Raw genomic sequence first — 25354 nt, 5'->3', positions numbered from 1 at the left:
CGAGAAAAATTACGTAAAACTGTCAATGCGGTGGTGTAGAGGTTGGGTGAGAACTGGACGTTTTGCATCATTATCAAGCAGGTACAAAAACCAAGCAAGGCTCAGCCATTTGGTATTCATTTTGATTTTGGTTTTTGTTTGATTTTGGTTTTTGTTTGATTTTGGTTTTTGTAGACCCATCCCCAGCAACGTCAACCAAAAGAAGGAAAGGCCGGTTTGCATTTCCTACACGCTCGAAGGTCACGGAGATCATAACGTAAAACGTGTCATGCGACGAGGTGGAGGTTGGGTGAGGACGACACGTGTTGCAGGGTGAGAAAAAGTCGTATAAAATGAGAGAGAAAAGGCGTTGTTGGAAATCAGTTGAGAGAGCATCTCCGACACGGCAACAACTGCTGTACACTATTTGTGACCAATTGCATTCTTCAATGCAGTTAGTTCGCATTCATGAGTAAATATTCTGTTACTTGTATTTGTTGTATAAATTTCTATTTTGTTTTAGTCAGTTATTATTGCATATTAATGTTCAGATTATTAATTATCTAGTAATCTATGGCGTCCTGCTGTTGGGTGTTGAATCGTTGATGGTTGGGTCGACCACTGGTGTACCGATGTCTCCTGGGTATGGTGGATATCAAAGCACAACATTACTCAACATCAACCAACATCGCTGCTGACGGTGCTCCAGCTTACTACACCAAGGCTCCAAAGTACTACACCACCAATACTTCAGAGTGTTACAAGTTGCATCAAAGAAGAGAAAAGGCGAAATGAGTGATTATCTCCGACGCGTCAACAACTGCTGTGCACTATTTGTCACTAAATCGCAATCGTGAGTAAGTAATCTGTTACTTGTATTTTTTTTATCAATTTCTATTGATTTCTTATTTCTTAATATGCCGGTTATTAAATATTAATGTTCAAATTGTTTATCATTGTCTAGTTGCGTCAAAGAAGAGAAAAGGCGAAATAATCAGTCGAGTGATTATCTCCGACACGACAACAACTTCCGTGCACTATTTGTTATCAACTGCCTTCTTCATCGTCATTTATATGGGTAAATTTTCAGTTTTCTAAATGGAATTGTGAATCAACTCTTCTGTTTTTTTGTTTTTTTAAATTTATGTCGTTATTATTGCAAATTGTATGTTCCAATTATTTATTTGCATAGCAAACTGTGGCGTCGGTTGTCCTGAAATACTACATCACCGAGGCTTCAAAGTATTACGCTACAACTTATGCTCCCCCGAGCTGCATAACCAAAGAGCCCGAGTACTGCATCGTGATTCCATTCGTTTTAAGCCATAACCATTTGGTATGACCCATCCCCTAGCAACGTCAAAATGCAGAAGGAAAGGCCAGTTTTCATGTCTTTCACTTTTGAAGGTTACGCAGATCATTACGTAAAACTGTCAATGCGGTGGTGTAGAGGTTGGGTGAGAATGGGAAGTGTTTGCTTTATTATCAAGCAGGTATAATAGCCGCAGGGCTTAAGAGGTTAGGGTGAGAAAAAGTCGTATAAAAGGAGAGAGAAAAGGCGTTTGAAATCAGTTGAGTGAGCATCTCCGACACGTCAACAACTGCTGTCCACTATTTGTCACCAACTACCTTCTTCATCGCATTACCAGTTCGCAAACATAGGTAAATATTCATTTTTATTCGAGTCGTGAATCAATTTCATCTTGTTTTCTTTTGATATGACCAGTTATATTCGATAATTAATGTTCAAATCGTTTATAGTTTAGATAACTATGGCGCCGTGCTGCTGTTTGGTGTTGGATCGTTAATGTTTGGGTCGACCACGGGTGTACAGAAGTCTCCTGGACATGATGGATACCAAGCAACAGCAGCGAAAGAATACTACACCACGCCTACGCCTTACTACGCATCTACTTACTACGCCGAGGCCCCCAAGTGCTACACCTCCAAGGCTCAAGAGTTACGCAGAGTTGCATTACCAAAGCGCCTGAGTACTACACCACCGAGGCTCCCAAGTACTACACCACCGAGGCTCCCAAGTACTACACCACCGAGTCTCCCAAGTACTGCACCACCGAGTCTCCCAAGTACTGCACCACCGAGGCTCCCAAGTACTGCACCACCGAGGCTCCCAAGTACTGCACCACCGAGGCTCCCAAGTACTGCACCACCGAGGCTCCCAAGTACTGCACCACCGAGGCTCCCAAGTACTGCACCACCGAGGCTCCCAAGTACTGCACCACCGAGGCTCCCAAGTACTGCACCACCGAGGCTCCCAAGTACTGCACCACCGAGGCTCCCAAGTATTACACGACTACGAATGCTGCCGCAGCCTACTACACCGAGGCTCAAGCTTATTTCAATACCAAAGCGGTCGAGTACTACACCGAACCGCACAAGTACTACTCTGCCCCGAACTACACAACCACAACTGAGGCGGCGGAGTACGTCGTAGTCCAGACTTGCAACACAGCAGCTGCTCCTTCGTACTATGTTGAACTGAAATAATACTCCGAGGCTCCAGTTTACTACGCCGCAACCCACGCTACACCTAGATACTATGACGAAGCCCCCAACTACTACACCGAAGAGGCCACATATTACACAACAACGTACACTGCCCCAGTTTACTAAGCTGAGGATCCGAAAAATTACTTTGCTCCAAGCTACTACCAATCTGATACTCTTGTTTACTACACCGAGGCCACTGGGTATTACACCACAAACAAATGGTAAATTATCTGCTTTAACATGGAGTTTTATATCGCTTTAATATTTTTTTCTTTTGTTAATATGCCAGTTAATATTGAAAATTCGTGTTCAAATTTTTTACCGTCTAGTTAACTATGGTGTCTTGCTGCTGTTGGTTGTGTTATCCTTGATGGCTGGGTCGGCCACTGATGTCTTTTGAGTATGGTGGATACCAAACCGCAACGCCGGCGTCTTACTACACAACAACATACGCAACAACCGAATACCACACCACCAAGGCCCCAGAGTATTACACCGCAACTTATGATATTCCGAACTACTACATCGAAGCCTTAAAGTACTCTGCCGCGAGTTACACCACCAAGGCATCGGGGTACCACCCGACTACGTATGCTGCCCCAGTCTTTTACACCGATGCTCCCAAGTACTTCTCCGTTCCCAGTTACTACACCAAGGCTCCAGCTTATTACGCCACCAAAGCGGTCCACTGTAGCGCCCTAGTACTACTCTGCACCGAATTACTACTCAGCGGCTGCTCCTTCGTACTACGTCGGACCGAAATACTACACTGAGGCTCAAGTTTACTACACTACAATCCACGCTGCCCTCGACTACCATACCGAGGCTCCGCTCCCATACCGATGTTCCCAAGTACTACACAACTAAGGTACCCGAGTATTATATCACTACTTAGGCTGCTCTGACCTGCTGCACCGAAGCTGCGAAGTATTCCACCGCCCCGAGTTACTACACCATCAAGGCACCCCTGGATATTACATCACAACCTGCGCTTCTCCAGTTTACTACAGGGATGCTCTTAAATACTAGAGTCAAAATTTCTGACTTAGTTATTTGTATTCAGATTTGTGGTGTCATATCCTAATAGTTACTAAATGAGAAAATAAATTTGTTTAATGGTATCCATCTTCTGCGACTTCTTAACACCTTCAAGCCTTTTGACATTGCGACTATTTCATATGTTGGAGTCGCTTCTATTGTTGAGTCGCTTTGCATTACGAAAGAGACGTACTGTTTACTCTAAATTTTTGAAGTTAATAGCTCTATTTGAACTAAGTTAGCGTAACAAAAGAGATGCAGATAGTATTTGATTTTTCATAAAAGTTTGGAGTTTGGAAATGATAAATCACTTGTGTAAACTTTAGCAGTTGGATCAATATATTTTCAACTCTAAACATTATTTTGTTACAAGTTATAAGTCACAGCAAACACAACTTCGAATAGGAATTGCTTGTTTGTCCCACCTCCACCCACAATTCCACCACATTTTACAATCACATACATACATACATACACTTAAGTTAACCCGTTGTCTGCCACGCCATACAACCCGTAGGTTGTTCTCTACTCTCTACTCGCCATGTCTGAAGGATCCATGACCAAGGTGGGACTTGCCATTGCTGACAAGTCCGGGGTGACAGGGGAAGATGGAATGCACGCTATTAGGAGGCCTCTAGGAAGCCCGTGCTAAGGAGGTAGGGGGGAACAAAGGCGTGGCAGACAATGGGTTAACAAACACAAACATTACCAACAACAAATGATGATCCGCGCTGACATTTTGGAGATACCGGCGACGTTTTGGTGTCCCTCTTCTCGACGTTTCCGCTGCATTACCTAAATAAAGAGAAAACAAATTCTTATTAAGTGACATGCCAATAAAAGTTACACAATACAGATACAATAATCTAATACCTATAAATTTAATCAGAAACAATAATCTGGTTTTTTAGCTCAAAGATTTGAAGATGCAATTTTTTTAACTTACAATCAAGCTTGAAATATTGAGAACTGTAACCAGAACAAAGCTCACTTGCTAGATTTTTTGAAAATTTTCCGGAAGTATACCGGAAGTAACCACAGCGCCTCAACCATTGAGCTGTAGTCAAATTAAACCACATATTCGTGATCTCCATGAAATTTGGGGTCGATTAGATGTGATTTAAACGAAATCCAAAATTTGGCCAAAATCGAGAATTTTCCTGAACTAGTTCAGGAAAATTTTCGAAACCGGAAGTACGAAAACGTACAAAACAAAACATGAACTTTACCACAAATTTGACGAGGATCACGAATTTGTGATTCTTTTGTACGTCAGATGAATATTTACTGAACTACTGACTGAAATGAGCAAACCGGAAGTAGGAAAAAAAAACTCATTATTAAAAATCTAACAAGTGAGCTTTGTTGGGGGAATAGTTATCGTCAGTTATCACTAAATATTTCAACAAAATAACTGCCAATAAATGTTTAAAGAGATGTGCAAAGTTACTGAAACTGACTGTTTTGACAGCTGACAATTATCGAAAAGCCATCTAGCGTTAGAAAAAGAAACGTCTAAGTAACAAGCTAAGTTGCGCGCAAGAAGGGCCTGATTTTTGAATTATTACACAGACAGAGAGTTTAACGCAAATAGATGATGACTAGTAGATAATCCACGAAAATAAGTAAATTGTCCGGTACCTGGCCATAATCCCGTTGTCAGTGACTGCAGGTGTCAAAGCAACTGAAGTGAACTAACTCGCCAGTGAAGCAGCAAAGAAGAACTGAAGCAGTGAAGCTGGATGAGTGTACGTCTTGAAGATAAGGATGGAGCAGGATGGAAGTCCCTCTTCTGTCATGGACAAAATCCAGCATTAGCTCAAGGATGTCCGTGGGGAACTTGCGTGCTCTGTAAAAAAAATATGTTGCAATGAAAATATAAAATTTTAAAAAGCATATTAATCTTTACCTTTTCTTAGAAGCACATTGAAATGTTCATGATGAAAAAACCGTATAAATGGAATTCACAGCAACCAACAGCATTACTCCTCGGGTGGGATAAATTTCCTGATGCCAAAGAAATGATCATGAAGTATTGCAGTAGCGTGGTGAAAGGTGATATTGATGCTTACCTTTATCATTTGGGTGATGATTTAGTAAGGCATTTGACGTAGTGTGGTTGGTGTGGTAGCAGTAGTGGGAAAATACCTTATCTCCTCACATTTGTATTCCACTTTATGTGAACTTCAAACATTAGTTTTAGGCTTTTGACAGTATGAGGATCAAATAGATGGTAATTGACTGAGCACTAAGTCAACTTGTTGGAATGATTGACAGTAGCTATTGAAATATGCATCTAAAATTAGAAGAAATAAGTTGGTATAATAGAAAAATAAGGAAACTAGGTCAAGATAAACCTACATAAGATACCAAGTTCCATTTGGTATTTTAAATCACAGGAATATAAATATAATTAGCAACAATTTGTTTTGTTTCGCCCAATTCGTCTCGACGCGTTTCATGACATAGGAACAACAAGAACAAAAAGATTCAAAACTCATTACTAGATGTCGCTAGTGTCGCCCTTGTTATTGTTACATCGTGAAACGAGTCGAAAAGGCGAAACAAATTGTAGCTAGTTAATACTTATATTCCTGTGATTTCATATACCAAATTGAACTTCGTAACTAATGTAGGTTTATCTTGACCTATTTTCTTTATTTTTATACTGCACCAACTTATTTCTTCAAATTCTAGATGCATGCTGTCAGTCATTCCAACAAGTTGACTTTTAGCGCTGACCCATCATGCTGTCAAAAGCCTAAAACTAATGTTTGAAGTTCACATAAAGTGGAATACAACTGTGAGGAGATAAGGTATTTTCCCACTACTGCTACCACACCAACCACACTACGTCAAATGCCTTACTAAATCATCACCCAAATGATAAAGGTAAGCATCAATATCACCTTTCACCACGCTACTGCAATACTTCATGATCATTTCTTTGGCATCAGGAAATTTATCCCACCCGAGGAGTAATGCTGTTGGTTGCTGTGAATTCCATTTATACGGTTTTTTCATCATGAACATTTCAATGTGCTTCTAAGAAAAGGTAAAGATTAATATGCTTTTTAAAATTTTATATTTTCATTGCAACATATTTTTTTTACAGAGCACGCAAGTTCCCCACGGACATCCTTGAGCTAATGCTGGATTTTGTCCATGACAGAAGAGGGACTTCCATCCTGCTCCATCCTTATCTTCAAGACGTACACTCATCCAGCTTCACTGCTTCAGTTCTTCTTTGCTGCTTCACTGGCGAGTTAGTTCACTTCAGTTGCTTTGACACCTGCAGTCACTGACAACGGGATTATGGCCAGGTACCGGACAATTTACTTATTTTCGTGGATTATCTACTAGTCATCATCTATTTGCGTTAAACTCTCTGTCTGTGTAATAATTCAAAAATCAGGCCCTTCTTGCGCGCAACTTAGCTTGTTACTTAGACGTTTCTTTTTCTAACGCTAGATGGCTTTTCGATAATTGTCAGCTGTCAAAACAGTCAGTTTCAGTAACTTTGCACATCTCTTTAAACATTTATTGGCAGTTATTTTGTTGAAATATTTAGTGATAACTGACGATAACTATTCCCCCAACAAAGCTCACTTGTTAGATTTTTAATAATGAGTTTTTTTTTCCTACTTCCGGTTTGCTCATTTCAGTCAGTAGTTCAGTAAATATTCATCTGACGTACAAAAGAATCACAAATTCGTGATCCTCGTCAAATTTGTGGTAAAGTTCATGTTTTGTTTTGTACGTTTTCGTACTTCCGGTTTCGAAAATTTTCCTGAACTAGTTCAGGAAAATTCTCGATTTTGGCCAAATTTTGGATTTCGTTTAAATCACATCTAATCGACCCCAAATTTCATGGAGATCACGAATATGTGGTTTAATTTGACTACAGCTCAATGGTTGAGGCGCTGTGGTTACTTCCGGTATACTTCCGGAAAATTTTCAAAAAATCTAGCAAGTGAGCTTTGTTCTGGTTACAGTTCTCAATATTTCAAGCTTGATTGTAAGTTAAAAAAATTGCATCTTCAAATCTTTGAGCTAAAAAACCAGATTATTGTTTCTGATTAAATTTATAGGTATTAGATTATTGTATCTGTATTGTGTAACTTTTATTGGCATGTCACTTAATAAGAATTTGTTTTCTCTTTATTTAGGTAATGCAGCGGAAACGTCGAGAAGAGGGACACCAAAACGTCGCCGGTATCTCCAAAATGTCAGCGCGGATCATCATTTGTTGTTGGTAATGTTTGTGTTTGTTAACCCATTGTCTGCCACGCCTTTGTTCCCCCCTACCTCCTTAGCACGGGCTTCCTAGAGGCCTCCTAATAGCGTGCATTCCATCTTCCCCTGTCACCCCGGACTTGTCAGCAATGGCAAGTCCCACCTTGGTCATGGATCCTTCAGACATGGCGAGTAGAGAGTAGAGAACAACCTACGGGTTGTATGGCGTGGCAGACAACGGGTTAACTTAAGTGTATGTATGTATGTATGTGATTGTAAAATGTGGTGGAATTGTGGGTGGAGGTGGGACAAACAAGCAATTCCTATTCGAAGTTGTGTTTGCTGTGACTTATAACTTGTAACAAAATAATGTTTAGAGTTGAAAATATATTGATCCAACTGCTAAAGTTTACACAAGTGATTTATCATTTCCAAACTCCAAACTTTTATGAAAAATCAAATACTATCTGCATCTCTTTTGTTACGCTAACTTAGTTCAAATAGAGCTATTAACTTCAAAAATTTAGAGTAAACAGTACGTCTCTTTCGTAATGCAAAGCGACTCAACAATAGAAGCGACTCCAACATATGAAATAGTCGCAATGTCAAAAGGCTTGAAGGTGTTAAGAAGTCGCAGAAGATGGATACCATTAAACAAATTTATTTTCTCATTTAGTAACTATTAGGATATGACACCACAAATCTGAATACAAATAACTAAGTCAGAAATTTTGACTCTAGTATTTAAGAGCATCCCTGTAGTAAACTGGAGAAGCGCAGGTTGTGATGTAATATCCAGGGGTGCCTTGATGGTGTAGTAACTCGGGGCGGTGGAATACTTCGCAGCTTCGGTGCAGCAGGTCAGAGCAGCCTAAGTAGTGATATAATACTCGGGTACCTTAGTTGTGTAGTACTTGGGAACATCGGTATGGGAGCGGAGCCTCGGTATGGTAGTCGAGGGCAGCGTGGATTGTAGTGTAGTAAACTTGAGCCTCAGTGTAGTATTTCGGTCCGACGTAGTACGAAGGAGCAGCCGCTGAGTAGTAATTCGGTGCAGAGTAGTACTAGGGCGCTACAGTGGACCGCTTTGGTGGCGTAATAAGCTGGAGCCTTGGTGTAGTAACTGGGAACGGAGAAGTACTTGGGAGCATCGGTGTAAAAGACTGGGGCAGCATACGTAGTCGGGTGGTACCCCGATGCCTTGGTGGTGTAACTCGCGGCAGAGTACTTTAAGGCTTCGATGTAGTAGTTCGGAATATCATAAGTTGCGGTGTAATACTCTGGGGCCTTGGTGGTGTGGTATTCGGTTGTTGCGTATGTTGTTGTGTAGTAAGACGCCGGCGTTGCGGTTTGGTATCCACCATACTCAAAAGACATCAGTGGCCGACCCAGCCATCAAGGATAACACAACCAACAGCAGCAAGACACCATAGTTAACTAGACGGTAAAAAATTTGAACACGAATTTTCAATATTAACTGGCATATTAACAAAAGAAAAAAATATTAAAGCGATATAAAACTCCATGTTAAAGCAGATAATTTACCATTTGTTTGTGGTGTAATACCCAGTGGCCTCGGTGTAGTAAACAAGAGTATCAGATTGGTAGTAGCTTGGAGCAAAGTAATTTTTCGGATCCTCAGCTTAGTAAACTGGGGCAGTGTACGTTGTTGTGTAATATGTGGCCTCTTCGGTGTAGTAGTTGGGGGCTTCGTCATAGTATCTAGGTGTAGCGTGGGTTGCGGCGTAGTAAACTGGAGCCTCGGAGTATTATTTCAGTTCAACATAGTACGAAGGAGCAGCTGCTGTGTTGCAAGTCTGGACTACGACGTACTCCGCCGCCTCAGTTGTGGTTGTGTAGTTCGGGGCAGAGTAGTACTTGTGCGGTTCGGTGTAGTACTCGACCGCTTTGGTATTGAAATAAGCTTGAGCCTCGGTGTAGTAGGCTGCGGCAGCATTCGTAGTCGTGTAATACTTGGGAGCCTCGGTGGTGCAGTACTTGGGAGCCTCGGTGGTGCAGTACTTGGGAGCCTCGGTGGTGCAGTACTTGGGAGCCTCGGTGGTGCAGTACTTGGGAGCCTCGGTGGTGCAGTACTTGGGAGCCTCGGTGGTGCAGTACTTGGGAGCCTCGGTGGTGCAGTACTTGGGAGCCTCGGTGGTGCAGTACTTGGGAGCCTCGGTGGTGCAGTACTTGGGAGACTCGGTGGTGCAGTACTTGGGAGACTCGGTGGTGTAGTACTTGGGAGACTCGGTGGTGTAGTACTTGGGAGACTCGGTGGTGTAGTACTTGGGAGACTCGGTGGTGTAGTACTTGGGAGCCTCGGTGGTGTAGTACTTGGGAGCCTCGGTGGTGTAGTACTCAGGCGCTTTGGTAATGCAACTCTGCGTAACTCTTGAGCCTTGGAGGTGTAGCACTTGGGGGCCTCGGCGTAGTAAGTAGATGCGTAGTAAGGCGTAGGCGTGGTGTAGTATTCTTTCGCTGCTGTTGCTTGGTATCCATCATGTCCAGGAGACTTCTGTACACCCGTGGTCGACCCAAACATTAACGATCCAACACCAAACAGCAGCACGGCGCCATAGTTATCTAAACTATAAACGATTTGAACATTAATTATCGAATATAACTGGTCATATCAAAAGAAAACAAGATGAAATTGATTCACGACTCGAATAAAAATGAATATTTACCTATGTTTGCGAACTGGTAATGCGATGAAGAAGGTAGTTGGTGACAAATAGTGGACAGCAGTTGTTGACGTGTCGGAGATGCTCACTCAACTGATTTCAAACGCCTTTTCTCTCTCCTTTTATACGACTTTTTCTCACCCTAACCTCTTAAGCCCTGCGGCTATTATACCTGCTTGATAATAAAGCAAACACTTCCCATTCTCACCCAACCTCTACACCACCGCATTGACAGTTTTACGTAATGATCTGCGTAACCTTCAAAAGTGAAAGACATGAAAACTGGCCTTTCCTTCTGCATTTTGACGTTGCTAGGGGATGGGTCATACCAAATGGTTATGGCTTAAAACGAATGGAATCACGATGCAGTACTCGGGCTCTTTGGTTATGCAGCTCGGGGGAGCATAAGTTGTAGCGTAATACTTTGAAGCCTCGGTGATGTAGTATTTCAGGACAACCGACGCCACAGTTTGCTATGCAAATAAATAATTGGAACATACAATTTGCAATAATAACGACATAAATTTAAAAAAACAAAAAAACAGAAGAGTTGATTCACAATTCCATTTAGAAAACTGAAAATTTACCCATATAAATGACGATGAAGAAGGCAGTTGATAACAAATAGTGCACGGAAGTTGTTGTCGTGTCGGAGATAATCACTCGACTGATTATTTCGCCTTTTCTCTTCTTTGACGCAACTAGACAATGATAAACAATTTGAACATTAATATTTAATAACCGGCATATTAAGAAATAAGAAATCAATAGAAATTGATAAAAAAAATACAAGTAACAGATTACTTACTCACGATTGCGATTTAGTGACAAATAGTGCACAGCAGTTGTTGACGCGTCGGAGATAATCACTCATTTCGCCTTTTCTCTTCTTTGATGCAACTTGTAACACTCTGAAGTATTGGTGGTGTAGTACTTTGGAGCCTTGGTGTAGTAAGCTGGAGCACCGTCAGCAGCGATGTTGGTTGATGTTGAGTAATGTTGTGCTTTGATATCCACCATACCCAGGAGACATCGGTACACCAGTGGTCGACCCAACCATCAACGATTCAACACCCAACAGCAGGACGCCATAGATTACTAGATAATTAATAATCTGAACATTAATATGCAATAATAACTGACTAAAACAAAATAGAAATTTATACAACAAATACAAGTAACAGAATATTTACTCATGAATGCGAACTAACTGCATTGAAGAATGCAATTGGTCACAAATAGTGTACAGCAGTTGTTGCCGTGTCGGAGATGCTCTCTCAACTGATTTCCAACAACGCCTTTTCTCTCTCATTTTATACGACTTTTTCTCACCCTGCACTTTTTCTCACACATGTCGTCCTCACCCAACCTCCACCTCGTCGCATGACACGTTTTACGTAATGATCTCCGTGACCTTCGAGCGTGTAGGAAATGCAAACCGACCTTTCCTTCTTTTGGTTGACGTTGCTGGGGATGGGTCTACAAAAAACCAAAATCAAACAAAAACCAAAATCAAAATGAAAACCAAATGGCTGAGCCTTGCGGCTTTTGTACCTGCTTGATAATGATGCTGCAACACGTCCAGTTCTCACCCAGCCTCTACACCACCGCATTGACAGTTTTACGGAATGTTCTCCGCGACCTTCAAGCGTGAAGGACATACAAACTGGACAAACTGGCAACTCTACAATGGTAATTGAAAAATAATTAATTAACACTGCATCAGTTGGAACATGTTGAAAATATACCTAAATTTAACTGCGGACGGTGTTTTTTTTTCCGCAGTACAGATGGTTAACATTTTTGATGCACGATAAAGATTTAACTTTCATTATTGTTATGTTGAACACAAATAAAGTCAAATGATTACACTTACCAGCAGGGGAAAGTTGCTAACCGAGGGGCGTTTCGTGGTCATTTTTTAAAAGTCTCAGTGTTAACTAGTGCTAAGGAGGAAGAAGATTCGAATGATGAAATAATGTGAAAAAGTTGTCTCTATTTATACCTAAAAGCTACAAGAAACAAGGAGTTCTCTTTTCCGCAAACTTCTTATTGGGACAGGACTCCTCTTCGATTCTCCTTGCGTTGGAGCTAAGAATTACAGCCTGTCGTCAAGGAACAACAAAGTATAAAGATTTCAATTCAAACGCTCAGCAGCACATCAAGAATTAAATTTGATCCTAAATTTTATTAGCGCATATTTATGCCAAGATTTGATTTGCTGGAATTACGAAAAATCTGATCCACTGTACGTGCAGTGCCAGCAGCCGTTATAATTCATAAGTGCTTATCGTCCTGTGAAGCTTTAATTATTGCAAATTTTAAATTGAATCATTCTTATTAAAATAAATATTTAGAATTTACGTGTCCTCAATTTAACATTGTCTGAAATGTTTGGTTGTTTTCTAGTCTCGAGGCCTTTTTGAGTTGACTCCGTGCTACCTATGTTTCGAAGACCTGTTTTCTTCTCCGATAACAAACTCACGATGAACGCTTGCAGCCAGCCCTGCATGTCCTTTCTGCCATAACCTTCGTTGATCGATTAAATTTATTTTTAAATACCTGTTTTAATATTGCAAGTCTATTGAGATCAGCGTTCTTTTAATTCATGCGTTTTTTCGGATCGCACGACACCTCACAAACTATTCTGGTGAATTCAGACAACATAAATTTAAATACAATTTTTCGATTCGCTTTGCCTGCTGGCGTGCATGTTTGCGATGTAATTACACAGCAGCGTGAATATCATTGCGAATAGCAGGTTAGAGTTAGTTACGAATCACATTTGTTAGTTTTAGCGCGTTCCTAAAGTACGGAGGAGTTCTAAAGCAGATTATTCTCACTTTTATAGACTGTTGCTAAGTTATCTTGCGAAATGTTGTCAAGGGCAATCAAAGAAAAAAAATAATAATTCCCAGAAAAATATATTGGAATAAAACTTGACTAACATCTGACCGGATCGTATTTGGGCTATATAATTCAATAATGAGCATTGAGCAGACTTCTCCCAACACTTGTTTTCTAGTTAGGAATAATTTAATACTTTCCGACGACATTCCTTTAAGCTCCATTAAATATTTAATTTTTCTACTCATTCCAATAGTACTCTCATTAAATAAACCTAGTAGAAGAACTTTTGTTAATTAATTTTAATCATCAAAAAGTGCATCAACCAAAAGAGGGGGGCGGTGGGGTGCTATGATTGGCAATAATAATGGTTGTGTAATGTGTACCCCCTCCCTCCCCCAATCAATTTCAATTGGACAACAAACAATCTGGTAACCGGAATTACTTTTTACTTTTAAAAACGTCGCAATATTTATAGAATTCACAAGATCGTAATTAAATGTTACACTAGCTGTCATTACAGCTGGTGTGATGATAAGCGACTCTTATCACTTATTCGACGATAACCTTAACAAGATTTTAGGGGAAAGCCATCGGGAAAAACCTTTGGGGAAAACCTTTGGAGAAAACCCAGGCGTGTCTCCATATAAGGACAAGCCATTGCATCTTTAATTTATGCGCTGGTACAAGTTTTTGTTTTTCGCTCAACAGAATGGGAAGTGCCTAGCTCATGGAAGTGGTTTTAAGCATTGAACTTGTAAATTTCTAGAAGAGGAATGTGGGTAGTGAGTTAATGAATACAATCAATAGGGGAAAAAAGATTTAGAGCCGCAACAAATATTTCATTTGTCTTTGTCGAGTGAAGTAAAAATGGAAAATGTACCTTTATTTATGTTGTCCGCAAATAGATGCTGCCATGAGACGTCCACAGTTGCCAACGCAATTTAAGGTAGCCAGCCGCAGCTACAAAGATACCAACGACTTGGTTCCAAAGTGGCATTGGATAGATAGGGAGGATTGTCGACATCGGGTCATCCACGAAATCCAACAATCTCAACAGAGCCGGATTCATCTAAAATGAAGAAAAATGGAAAGTAATTGCAACACAATCACAAGTAGCAGCAATAGATATACTTCAATAGATCATACTTCAACGGAAGTAACTTCCTGCATTAATTTCCTTTAAGAACTCAGGGTATCTGAAGATGCCAATGACGCGAGGGATAAACGAGACACCACAGCCTCCAAAAAGTTTCCAGTTATAGGCATCCGGCCCGCAGCACTGCCCAAAATGTCAGCATCGTTCACGCCCGCCTTGACGAAAGAGGCAGCGCTTACCAGTTATTCAAGAGCAACAGCCACATCAGCAGCCCTGTTCCCACTCGCAGAAAAAGGTCTTACGATACAACTCATTTTCGACAATGGGAATATTTTCAAACGAAGCATAAACCAATCTAGAAAATAAGCCTTAAAAAAACCAATTAATATTAGTTAATCAAACATAGGAAAAGTTATCATACGTCTTTCATTGTTAAGTTGTCATACTTCTTTCATTTCCTGTACGTTTTCGTTTTTGTTTTTAGCGACAGGATCAAGAAGACACCATTGCTGATTTTGTGCTTGAAAATACCTCACGCACCTTCTGTTAACGACGAAGACGAATCGTAGCTGGCGTCGCTTACCTCATCGACTACCTTCCAGGTAATTAAGTTCTTCATTAGTTATGATAGCAAACACTATAAATTTAAAATAAATTTTCAATATTTTTCTGCAAATAGTTTACCTTTCATTTTATTAATTCAATCAAGAATTGATTGCTTTCCAATCGCGTTCGCAAACCACTGGCACAAGCTTATTAAACGAAAGCTAAATTTTATGCTGGTTGCCTGGGCCACCGCGAACAACTTCGTCGACGAAACAGTAGTAAAGACAACTGTCACCAAAACACCCAGTGAATACTAGCTGAACGTGAATCGACTGAAAATGTTGCGGCATTTTGTTATTCAAAACCTCCTTCACTTACCTAGTTCTTCGAGAATTCCCGCAAATTTTGAATTATTTTATGCACCTCATGCTGGTCTGTCAACCGGGAGTCATCTGCCTCATTTACTTGAGCTCGTGACAAGGCGGCTTTTCAAATTCCAATTTGGTTACAACTGCAGCATTCTGCAGTGCTGCACATTCTTCCATGGCAAGACCGCAAGAGTTTCATCACCAAAGCCAATTTTTCCCCCGAATGTCCGTTTTATTGGCAAAGATGTGTTTTGCAATGAATAATCAGCATTCTCTTCGATGTCAGTCGTGACCTGGAGATTCTAGAGTCTAAAAAGAGAAAAAGGAATTTTATTAAAATATCTAGAAATGTTATTGTATTTTCTTTAACAAATAGTTGCTAATGTCTTACTTGGTCTTACTCAGTAATCTTGCAGTTCACATTGTAAGAAACTAGCTGTCGAACATGTTGAATGAGGATTTCAAAATCTCAACTTTCTTTGCTGTTGAACCTGTAACTGCAATCTATGCCAATGTAGACCAGAAATAGGAATTCTTATGATTTCAGACAAACATTTTGTCTAGCAGTTTGTTTGTTTTGTTTCACAAAAAGTGTTTCTGTCACTGAATGTTGGGTGAGTTTGAACACTACATTAAGTACTTGTTTTGTCGCTGGATTCTTCCAGAGCAAAGGTGACTTCAACAGTCACACTGTACTAGAAAAAACTTGCCTTTGTGACATTGGTGCTGGGGTGATCTTGACTCTGACACAGCACAAAATATTTTTTTAGCACTGAATTTTTGGGGTAAAAACAGCAAAGAAATCATCAGAGAGCACAGACAAGTCCTTGCTTCGTGGTAGCGTAGAGTGTAGACAGACGAATTTCCGTGAGTCCGTGACAACAACTGGGAAGACCGGAAGCTGTGACGTTGCCCGAAGTCAGTTACTCGAATGATGAATTAATGATTAATTGATTAGTATATAAAACGTAAGTGAGCTTGATTTTTGTCTTAGTTTAAGGCCATAACTGAGTTATTGAACGTCGTATACGATATTTTGATTTTTAATGAAGCAAAAATCGCACGCTAACACAGAGATGTCAGATGGGTTTTAATTTCTCGTAACGCTTTTTGTACCGCTCAACAGATGGCGGGAAGGTTACGAAATTCGATGAAAACCCGATCCTTTCAACATGCCTTTCATGGATCCAGTGTTTGGCTGTTATAATCATTGTGATTTACCAGAATACCAGATTGTCTAAGCTTTATCATCCTAACCTAACTTTACAGTGTACCATCACATTATCATTAGCTGCAAGTTGCATTCATAACGATTGAGAGGCACTGGATTAATTCGGCAAAGTATCACTAGTTTCTGGACGTGGCTGAATCAATAAGAGATAAAAGAGGTTTCTCGCCTACTTCGTTTTCACCAAAATATTTGTCCGAAGGAAATGAGCATTTTGCTTATACCTTTGGAGTAGCCATCGTGTTTAACAGGTTACTAACACTATCCTCCTGTGTCCTGCCAAGGACACCACGCAAATTCAGAGCCAGCAACAAATAAGATCCATTAAATTATCACGACATATTTCGCATGTCTCCATTTATTCAATTTCGATGTGCTGCTTGCGCTGTGTGCCCCAACTTAACAGTCTCTCCAGAATTAATTCCACCGCCTCCAGCTGAAACCGGCTGAAACAATTATACTTTTAAATCTTAAATGTAACAGCACGATGATGACACAGATTTGTTTTTGCATGTCTTTATTAAATGCTCGGGCTGAAAGAACCGTCATAAAATTGGGAAAATCGCGAATTTGACGCTACAGGCTACATATTGCAATAAATAGTCGAACTATGCAACGATAACGATACAAGAATATTGCATAGTGTTCATTGTACAAAGTTATGTGCGTAAACCTTACAACTGAAGATAAAGTTTCAGTCCTTTTTCACCAACTTTTAAATTCACGTTATTTGTTCTGCACTGTTTCCCATTTACATTCGGCTGTGAGATCTTTAGTGGCGTCAATGGCGTTAGTCACACCCACGAGCAAAAAGCTCCCCTTTGAAACATAGGGTGTGTTGGCTGAACCATATTCCGGAAGTGGACTGGCAAGAGGATATGTCTGAATAAAAAACAATTATTTACATGTACAAAAGTAGTGTTGTTTTTTCATGATTTACGCCACTTACTTTGAATCCTGTGCCGGTTCCCAACGTAGTGCATGTTAGCTGAATTGAGGTATTCGGGTGGTAAGCGGCCAAACCGAATTCACAAACGCTCCAGCTCGGCGTTGTTGATTTGACGCTTAATGAGATGGTTCCATTAGGAGCTGCTGATAGGACTGAGAGTGGTCCTGTGCCGCAAGCTGAATATTAAAAAGTTGCAAAAAGAAAAGAAATTAACCCAGGGAAAATCATGCTTGAATGATGAGGACTTGAAGAATAGACAAATCGGGAAAAAAGTAAAAGTATATTATTATAATTAGCAAACTCTGCGCTAATAAATATCGTGATTGAAACTTACTATTTAGAGTTTCAGCTGGAGGCAGTGGAATTGCTTCTGGACAGACCGTGCAGTTGGGGCAAACAGCACAAGCAGCACAATCTGGGCACGGCTGAGTCAGAAGATTGGGAAAATAACCGAAAAACGGTCCCAAACCTTGTTGTCCTGTAAAGACGACGATACAATTTAACGTGTTATTTAAATACAAATGAATGTTACATGGGGATCACGGGATCACGTTCATTCGTTCAGTGTACGATGGTGAAATATATTTAAAAAATAGCCTTAACAGCTCACCGATCATGGGATTAATTGGCGAATTCGATTGACGGGGACCAGGTCCAAAACGAGATTCCATCACGGGTTGAACGCGGTAAAAAGGAGTAGGAAACAACAACTGTTTCGGCTCTCTGCCGGTGGAGGTGGCAGTTGCTGAGGCCAGCCAAACAGCTGCAATCTAATTGAACATAAATGATCACAGTTACATTTTTAGTAAGCAATGATTTGGTTGACATGAAATGGATTACAGTTTTTGATACAACAGTAAAAGTTTAAGATTCGTTATTGTCTTTCTCTAATACGTTGTATGATAGCATATGCATAGGTTATAAATAACTAGACAAATGATCAACACACTTACCAGCAGGGGAAAGAAGGTAACCAAGCAGCATTTCGCGGTCATTTTCTCTTCTCAGTGCTATTATCTGGTGCTAAAGAAGATGATAGGCAGGAAGAAGATTCGAATGATGAAATAATGAAAAAAAAAGTTCACTATTTATACCCAAAACTACAAGAAACAAGGCGTGGTCTATTTTTTCCGTCAACTTCTTATTGGCCGGGACTTAATGTTGTTGCATTGAGAAAAAAATGTTTGCCTGTCGTCAAACCAACAACCGATTATAAAAAGATTCGAATTAATGGCGATTAATGGGCTAAAAATATAACGCTCGTCAGCATAGCCTTGCATGTTGGAAACGATGTTCAAAACAATAATTCACCTTGATCTTCAATTCAATTAGCGCATCGAATTTCTCAGTGCTATAACTGGTGACAACGAAGTTGATAAGCAGGAAGCAGATTTTCGAATGATGCAATAATGTTGAAGAGTGGTCTATTTATACTAAAAATCTATTTCTATTTTCCGTCAACTTCTTGTTCGGGCATAACATTATTTCATTGAGGAAGCCATGTTTCCTGTCGTCAAGGAGCGATCGAGGACATACATTAAGTGAATAATGCTCAGCTATGCAAGCCGTGAATAGATACCGTGATTTTAAATTCAATTGGCGCATAAGGCTATTTGTGCAAGATTTGAAATGGCTGGCATTACGAAATATCTGATCCACCGCCGTGCAGTGCCGGCGGTTATTTTAATGGCTAATCCACTTTCCTCCTGATGTGGAACTTTTGAATATTACTTTTATACTGAATTATTCTTAAAATAAATGCATTCAGATTTTCATTACTTTCTCAACATTTCTTACCTTCTCCAATCGTTCTCTGTAACCTTGCTATCTGAGATGTTTTGGTAATGTTCTCGTCTGAAGGCCCATTTGGGGTTGGCTCCATGTTTTGAAGACCGGTTTTCTGTCTCCCGCGGTCACGAACTCCTCACGATGAACGCTTCTGGTCAGCCCTGCATGCCTTTTCTGCCGTAACCTTCGTTCACAGACAAGTTTAATTTTAGAATACCTGTTTTTAATAACTGGGGATCAGTGTTCTTTTAATTTAAGCGTTCCTACGGATCGAATGACCGGTAACAAAATATTTTAGTTAACTCAACAGACGACTTGGGCGACAAAAATTGTTAATACAATTAATAATATGCAAGGACGAATTTATAAATACCTGATTGCCACTTTGCCGTGCATGTTGGCGCTAGGATTGATATAATTACACGGCAAAGTGTGACGTTCATTCCGAATAACAGGTTAGAGCTGCTGTCAAAAGAATCCTGTATTAGATTGAGCGCATTCCTGTAAAAGTCGTGAGTGTTAGTGTTTAGTTCTAAAGGTGATAGCCAAATTATTCCAACTCGTTCCCACTGTCGCTATGCCATCTTATGTGAAATGTTGTCAAGGGCAAAGAATCAGAATAAATTACTCGGCTAAATACTTGTCTCGTCTCTGGCCGTATTTGGACTAATTAAAGAATGAGAATTGAGCAGTTTCCTCATCAACGGAAACTTATCTTTTAGTTGGGTTAACATAGTTGAATACTTTCCTACGTATAGCCAATCATGGCATATCAATTATCAGAGGCAACAATGACGGCTGTTGAGCAACAAGTTTGAAACGGCGTCCTTGATGAGCTCACAATAACATTGCTGCCTTCCGTAGTTTGGAAAGTTTTCAACCAACTTGACCATAGATATTAAAGGCGAGTCTTGATTAGGCGCTTCTCAATATAGAAACCTACGCTCAGTCAACGACCCCTGAACAAATAATATAGTAGCCTATCCCCTATCACAAATATTTAAATAACAAATGTAAAGTTCGTCGCAAAATAAACGCAGAGTTAAAATAGCTATAAAATATTATCACATATTTTCTATTGATTTTGATCAATAGTAAATTAAACTTGTGCATCAGGATGAGTCACTGACCTAGAGCGAATTCATAACAAACTTGGACAACAAAGAATCTAGAATTGGGGATAGAAAATTACTTTTAATACAACATCGCAATAATATAACAATTCGCAAGATCGTAACTTAACGTTTAACTGGCTATCAGTACATCTGGTGATGATCGGCGACTCCTACCAATTATTCCACGAAGAACATATTCATTTACCGGGGATATCCCTTTGAGAAAGGCGTGTCTATGTACAAGGACAAGTCATTACATCTTTTAATGTATGCGCTGGCGATACAGGTTTTTTGTACGCTCGACAGAATGGAAAGCGCCTATAGCTCAAGGTTCTAAGCACTGACCTCAACATCCAAAATAGAACTCTGCATTTCCATTTCTAGAAGAAGAGCAATGTGCTGGGTAGTAAGTTAATAAATAAAATAAACAGGGGATCTAAGATTTTAAGGCCCTCCAAATATTTCCTTTGTTTTTAACGACGGGGAACAAAAAAGAAAAATAAATAAAATGCACCTTTTTTACCTTTGGATGTTTGGCTGGATGGCGGAGCATGTTGCTCAATCGCGTCTGATCTCCTTCGCCGGAAGTAAGAAGAGCAAGAGCAAAGATGGCCATTTCAGCTCCACCTGCATTCACAGCCAGTCGGGACGAAACGTAAAAGACCCAGGGAATACCAGCTGGCGGTGGCATTTGGTTCTCCGTCACCCACCTAGTACCTAGTTCTTCGAATTCCCGAAAATGTTTGGATGATTTAATGCACCCCATACTCGTCTGTCAACTGTATCGTGGGAGTAAAAAGGTTTCTTTACCTCATATGGTATAATTCGTGATGAAGGGGCTTTTGAATTTCATTTTTGTTAAACCTGCAGCGACAGTTCATTTGATGGGGGCTTCATTAGTGTCAGATATTAGATTCCTTCACTGCAAGTAATTCATCACCAGAGCCAATTGTTTTCCCCAAATGTCCGTTTTATCGGCAAAGATGCGTTTTACAGCATTCTCGCCGATGTCGGTCGTGACCTGCAGATTCTAGAGTCTGAAAAGAGAATTATTTTAACTTTAACACTTAGTCACAAGTTGCTAATGTCTTACTTGGTCTTGCTCAATAATCTTGCTTTTCACGTAGTAGTAAGAGACTGGCTGTAGAACATGATGAATGAAGAGATCAAATGTTATCAATCTTAACTTTCTTCGCTGGTGAACCTGGAAAAGTAATCCAGGACAATCCCAATGTAGACTATAGGTTGGAATTCTTCTTACTTTGTTAAGTACTTTTTTTGTCATCGGATTCTTCCAGAGCAGAGGTGACTTATATTCTACAGTCACACTGTACTTGAAAAGCCTTGCCGTTGTGACATGCTGTGGAGATTATTAGTGATTTTGACCCAGACACAGCACACAATCTTCTTGTAGCACTGAATTTTTGGGGTAATAAGGGAGACGTAAAATCTAATGCACATGGGCTGTTTTGTTTCCAACATTTTCCTCAATTTGACTGCTTTGTCTCATCCACGTTTACATGGGGTTACGGAAAACCCATGGGTAAGACATGTTAGGCAATCGAGAAACAAAAGGAAACATTGGCGTGAACGGACTCATTAGCCAAATGTTCACTATGTATAATCAAACAATTCAATAATGATGAAAAATTTGCAGCAATATGGTCATGGTTTATAATTACGACAGCCTCAACTGTGCTGTGGAGTGCCTGAAAACTTTGGCACATTAGAATGCAGACGAACTTCCGTGTACGGAAAGCGAGATTGACTACTTGGATTATTTTTTTTCGGCGCGAGTTATGAACGTCATAGGCGAAACACGATATTGGATTTTAAAAATGAAACAAAAATCACAGCTCTTCTCACAGGTGCCTTGCTCTTACTAACGCAGGTAGCTTCAAATCTAAATTTTAATGAATTTGACTTTTCGGACCAACTTCTTTTCTATGGGTGTTCTATAGTCATACAGTTTGAATCGGCTAAATTTCGTGCAATTATATTAATAGAATAATATTTATGTTGTATAGAGAGCGAGATGTGTGAAGGTTAACAATGTGGACGAACATTTATACAAATTCTGCGACTTTTTGAAAGTTTTTTTGAGCTTGGGCAGCTATATAGCTGCTAAGAAAAGACTATTTATGCATCCATCTACATACATTGGTGATGGTATTCAGTTGTGTTTTACAGTGCGTCGTTTCATACTAAATTGCTGCTGGTGACGGTAAATTATGGGGAAAGAAAGTTTGGTCTCGTTTAGTGATCCTATTTACAGTCGATTGATAGTGCCAGTTCTTTATCCCATATCACTATCCCACTCGGAGGTCAAAAGCTACTTTTTAAAAATTTCATAGATAAATTGTTTGTAGTATACATCAAGTTGACGAAGCAAGGCTAATACATAATTAGATTGCCGATTTATAAGAGAAAATGATCGTGAACACAAATGTATCCTGCTGCTATAAATTATATTATTGTCCAATCCAGTATTGAGCGTTAAAGGGGTTATTTCATGGTTACATTATAAAAGAAAATTCAAAGTACGCAACGATAATGATACACGAATTATTGCAGTGTCCATAAATCAAAGTTACGTAAACGTGACATGTAATGAAGATACAGTGCCAGAGAGCTTTCAGACAATCTTCGGGTTTTTATGCCTGTGGTACGTTTTCCCAAACGCATTCGGCTGTGAGATCTTTGTCGGTGCCCAAATTGTTATTGAAATTGAACACCAGAAAGTTCCCCTTTGAAGTGTAAGGTGTGTTGGCCGCACCCACTGTAACTGGCGTAACAAGGGGAATCACCTGCAAAATAAAAAGGCAATTTTTTTTTGCATGAAATAGTTAACATTGTTGTGTTTTTTTTTAAATAACTAGATGTCATACGGAGAGCGTGGTGCTTTCCCCCAACGAGGTGCATGTAAGCTGGACATTGGTTTTGGGGTAATAAGCGACCAAAGCGTACGCGCAAACGATGCTGCTTTTTGTTGCTGTTACGCTAACGGAGATGGTTCCGTTGGGAGATGCTGACGCCACTGAGTCTGGTCCTTCGCCGCAAGCTGAATATTAATAAAACGTTGTAATAATATAAAAGGAAACCGAAAATCAGCATATAGAAAATAATATTTAGATGAACAAATTTTCAAAGTAAAAAAACATACGTAAAAAACAGATTGTAGGTATGCTATATCATCAATTAAGAACTTACTAGTAATAGCTCCGGCTGGAGGAGGTGGAATTACTTCTGGACAGACCGTGCAGTTGGGGCATACATCACAAGCAGCACAAGCCGGGCACGGCTGAGTCAGAAGATTCGGGAAATAACCGAAAAACGGTCCCAAACCTTGTTGTCCTGTAAAGACGACGATACAGTTTAACGTGTTATTTAAATACAAATGAATGTTACATGGGGATCACGGGATCACGTTCATTCGTTCAGTGTACGATGGTGAAATTTATTTAAAAAATAGCCTTAACAGCTCACCGATCATGGGATTAATTGGCGAATTCGACTGACGGGGACCAGGTCCAAAACGAGATTCCATCACGGGTTGAACGCGGTAAAAAGGAGTAGGAAACAACAACTGTTTCGGCTCTCTGCCGGTGGAGGTTGCAGTTGCCAGCCAAACAGCTGCGATCTAATTCAATATATAAATTAACAGTTGCATTAGTATTTACATGGTTAACAGTTAAAAATGGTATAACAGTAAAAGTTTAAGATTCGTTATTGTCATCTATAATACGTTGTATAATTGCATATGTATAGATAAATAATAGTTAAATAAATAGGCAATATAGTTAAATGATCATCAAACTTACCAGCAGGGGAAAGATGGTAACCAAGCAGCATTTCGCGGTCATTTTCTCTTCTCAGTGCTATTATCTGGTGCTAATAAAGAAGATGATAAGCAGGAAGAAGATTCGAATGATGAAATAATGAAAAAAAAGTTCACTATTTATACCCAAAACTACAAGAAACAAGGCGTGGTCTATTTTTTCCGTCAACTTCTTATTGGCCGGGACTTAATGTTGTTGCATTGAGAAAGAAATGTTTGCCTGTCGTCAAGCAACAACCGATTATAAAAAGATTCGAATTAATGGCGATTAATGGGCTAAAAATATAACGGTCGTCAGCATAGCCTTGCATGATGGAAACGATGTTCGAAACAATAATTCACCTTGATCTTCAATTCAATTAGCGCATGTTTGTGCCAAGATTTGAATCTATGGAATTACGAAATATGTGATCCATCTTATAGGCCTACGCACAGCAGTGCCAAATTGCTAATTCATTCTTGTCATGTGGAACTTTTATCCGTTTCAAATTTTACTTTAATTTAATTATTCTTAAAATATTAGCGAATATTAGTTATTCAAATTTTACCTCTAACCTTGCTATCTGAGATGTTTTGGTGATGTTCTAGTCTCAAGGGCGTTTGAGTTGGCTCCATGTTTCGAAGACCGGTTTTCTGTCTTCCGCGGTCACGAACTCACGATGAATGCTAACGACCAGCCCTGGACAACACACATTTAATTATAATTTAGAATATATACAGAAGGACGAAGAGAATATCTGATAGCCAATTTGCCGTGCACATTGGCGACGTAATTACACAGCAGCGGGCGATCATTGCGAATAACAGATTAGACGTTACCAATATCTCGTGTTAGTTTTATAAGTATAGCGCGTTCCTATAAAGTCAGGAGGAGTTCTAAAGCAGATATAGCTATACATATTATTCCCAGTGATTCCCACAGCTGATAAAGACGGTTGCTATGTGATCTTGTGCAAATTAGTTGTCAAGGGCAAAGAAAAAACAGGTCCATCGGAATAAATACTCGAATAAATGAAATGTTCACACTACATCTGAAAGGACCTTATTTGGACTAATTAAAGAATGAAATAGGCATTGAGCAGTTTCCTTCCAACGGGGACTTATTTTCAAGTTGGGTTAGCATAGTTG

At 39.8% G+C, this 25354-nt stretch overlaps 1 protein-coding gene and 8 long non-coding RNA genes across 12 annotated transcripts; 4 read left to right on the top strand and 5 right to left on the bottom strand.

Moving 5' to 3' along the window:
* The first annotated feature begins 270 nt into the window (after window positions 1–270).
* LOC124202148 lies at window positions 271–1858 on the top strand. Of its 2 annotated transcripts, none has more exons than XR_006877945.1 (6): window positions 271–451; window positions 531–836; window positions 944–1057; window positions 1172–1315; window positions 1473–1641; window positions 1741–1858. It is a non-coding gene; the product is annotated as an uncharacterized LOC124202148 (long non-coding RNA). The 2 variants fall into 2 exon arrangements; XR_006877944.1 differs by having other exon boundaries at window positions 272–451; window positions 547–836.
* Window positions 1859–2204: 346 nt separating this feature from the next.
* On the top strand, window positions 2205–3611 carry LOC124202149. The gene is made up of 2 exons (XR_006877947.1): window positions 2205–2711; window positions 2820–3611. It is a non-coding gene; the product is annotated as an uncharacterized LOC124202149 (long non-coding RNA).
* Window positions 3612–3844: 233 nt separating this feature from the next.
* LOC124202150 lies at window positions 3845–6004 on the bottom strand. The gene is made up of 5 exons (XR_006877948.1): window positions 5890–6004; window positions 5601–5824; window positions 5438–5535; window positions 5170–5377; window positions 3845–4323 (listed from the first exon to the last, which is right to left on the bottom strand). It is a non-coding gene; the product is annotated as an uncharacterized LOC124202150 (long non-coding RNA).
* A 114-nt stretch (window positions 6005–6118) lies between these two features.
* On the top strand, window positions 6119–6516 carry LOC124202146. Its single transcript, XR_006877943.1, has 3 exons — window positions 6119–6160; window positions 6226–6420; window positions 6486–6516. It is a non-coding gene; the product is annotated as an uncharacterized LOC124202146 (long non-coding RNA).
* An 11-nt stretch (window positions 6517–6527) lies between these two features.
* LOC124202145 lies at window positions 6528–7750 on the top strand. The gene is made up of 3 exons (XR_006877942.1): window positions 6528–6583; window positions 6644–6851; window positions 7698–7750. It is a non-coding gene; the product is annotated as an uncharacterized LOC124202145 (long non-coding RNA).
* Window positions 7751–8409: 659 nt separating this feature from the next.
* On the bottom strand, window positions 8410–11778 carry LOC124202144. Its single transcript, XR_006877941.1, has 6 exons — window positions 11642–11778; window positions 11257–11546; window positions 11036–11149; window positions 10452–10921; window positions 9310–10352; window positions 8410–9201 (listed from the first exon to the last, which is right to left on the bottom strand). It is a non-coding gene; the product is annotated as an uncharacterized LOC124202144 (long non-coding RNA).
* Window positions 11779–11887: 109 nt separating this feature from the next.
* LOC124202143 lies at window positions 11888–16131 on the bottom strand. The gene is made up of 10 exons (XR_006877940.1): window positions 15700–16131; window positions 15319–15617; window positions 14816–15257; window positions 14430–14762; window positions 14179–14367; window positions 12454–12553; window positions 12325–12394; window positions 12197–12206; window positions 12003–12132; window positions 11888–11927 (listed from the first exon to the last, which is right to left on the bottom strand). It is a non-coding gene; the product is annotated as an uncharacterized LOC124202143 (long non-coding RNA).
* A 915-nt stretch (window positions 16132–17046) lies between these two features.
* Window positions 17047–24330, bottom strand: LOC124202141. Of its 3 annotated transcripts, none has more exons than XM_046598435.1 (5): window positions 24210–24330; window positions 18096–18255; window positions 17820–17963; window positions 17486–17661; window positions 17047–17418 (listed from the first exon to the last, which is right to left on the bottom strand). In XM_046598435.1, exons 1-5 carry the CDS (start codon window positions 24249–24251, stop codon window positions 17263–17265), a joined length of 678 nt encoding a protein of 225 aa, XP_046454391.1. In that variant the 5' UTR covers window positions 24252–24330; the 3' UTR covers window positions 17047–17262. The 3 variants fall into 3 exon arrangements, with proteins under 3 accessions (XP_046454391.1, XP_046454392.1, XP_046454393.1); XM_046598436.1 differs by lacking the exon at window positions 24210–24330 and adding an exon at window positions 18439–18581; XM_046598437.1 differs by lacking the exons at window positions 17047–17418; window positions 17486–17661; window positions 17820–17963; window positions 18096–18255 and adding exons at window positions 22838–23195; window positions 23277–23449; window positions 23599–23742; window positions 23875–24028 and having other exon boundaries at window positions 24210–24319.
* LOC124202142 lies at window positions 18938–22099 on the bottom strand. Its single transcript, XR_006877939.1, has 5 exons — window positions 21482–22099; window positions 21199–21425; window positions 20912–21111; window positions 19647–19774; window positions 18938–19457 (listed from the first exon to the last, which is right to left on the bottom strand). It is a non-coding gene; the product is annotated as an uncharacterized LOC124202142 (long non-coding RNA).
* Window positions 24331–25354: the final 1024 nt, after the last annotated feature.

This window comes from Daphnia pulex, chromosome 9 (assembly GCF_021134715.1).
Source record: "Daphnia pulex isolate KAP4 chromosome 9, ASM2113471v1".
NCBI lineage: Eukaryota > Metazoa > Arthropoda > Branchiopoda > Diplostraca > Daphniidae > Daphnia > Daphnia pulex.
Note: the sequence above shows the minus strand (reverse complement) of the source record. Positions and strands in the feature narration are given on the sequence as shown.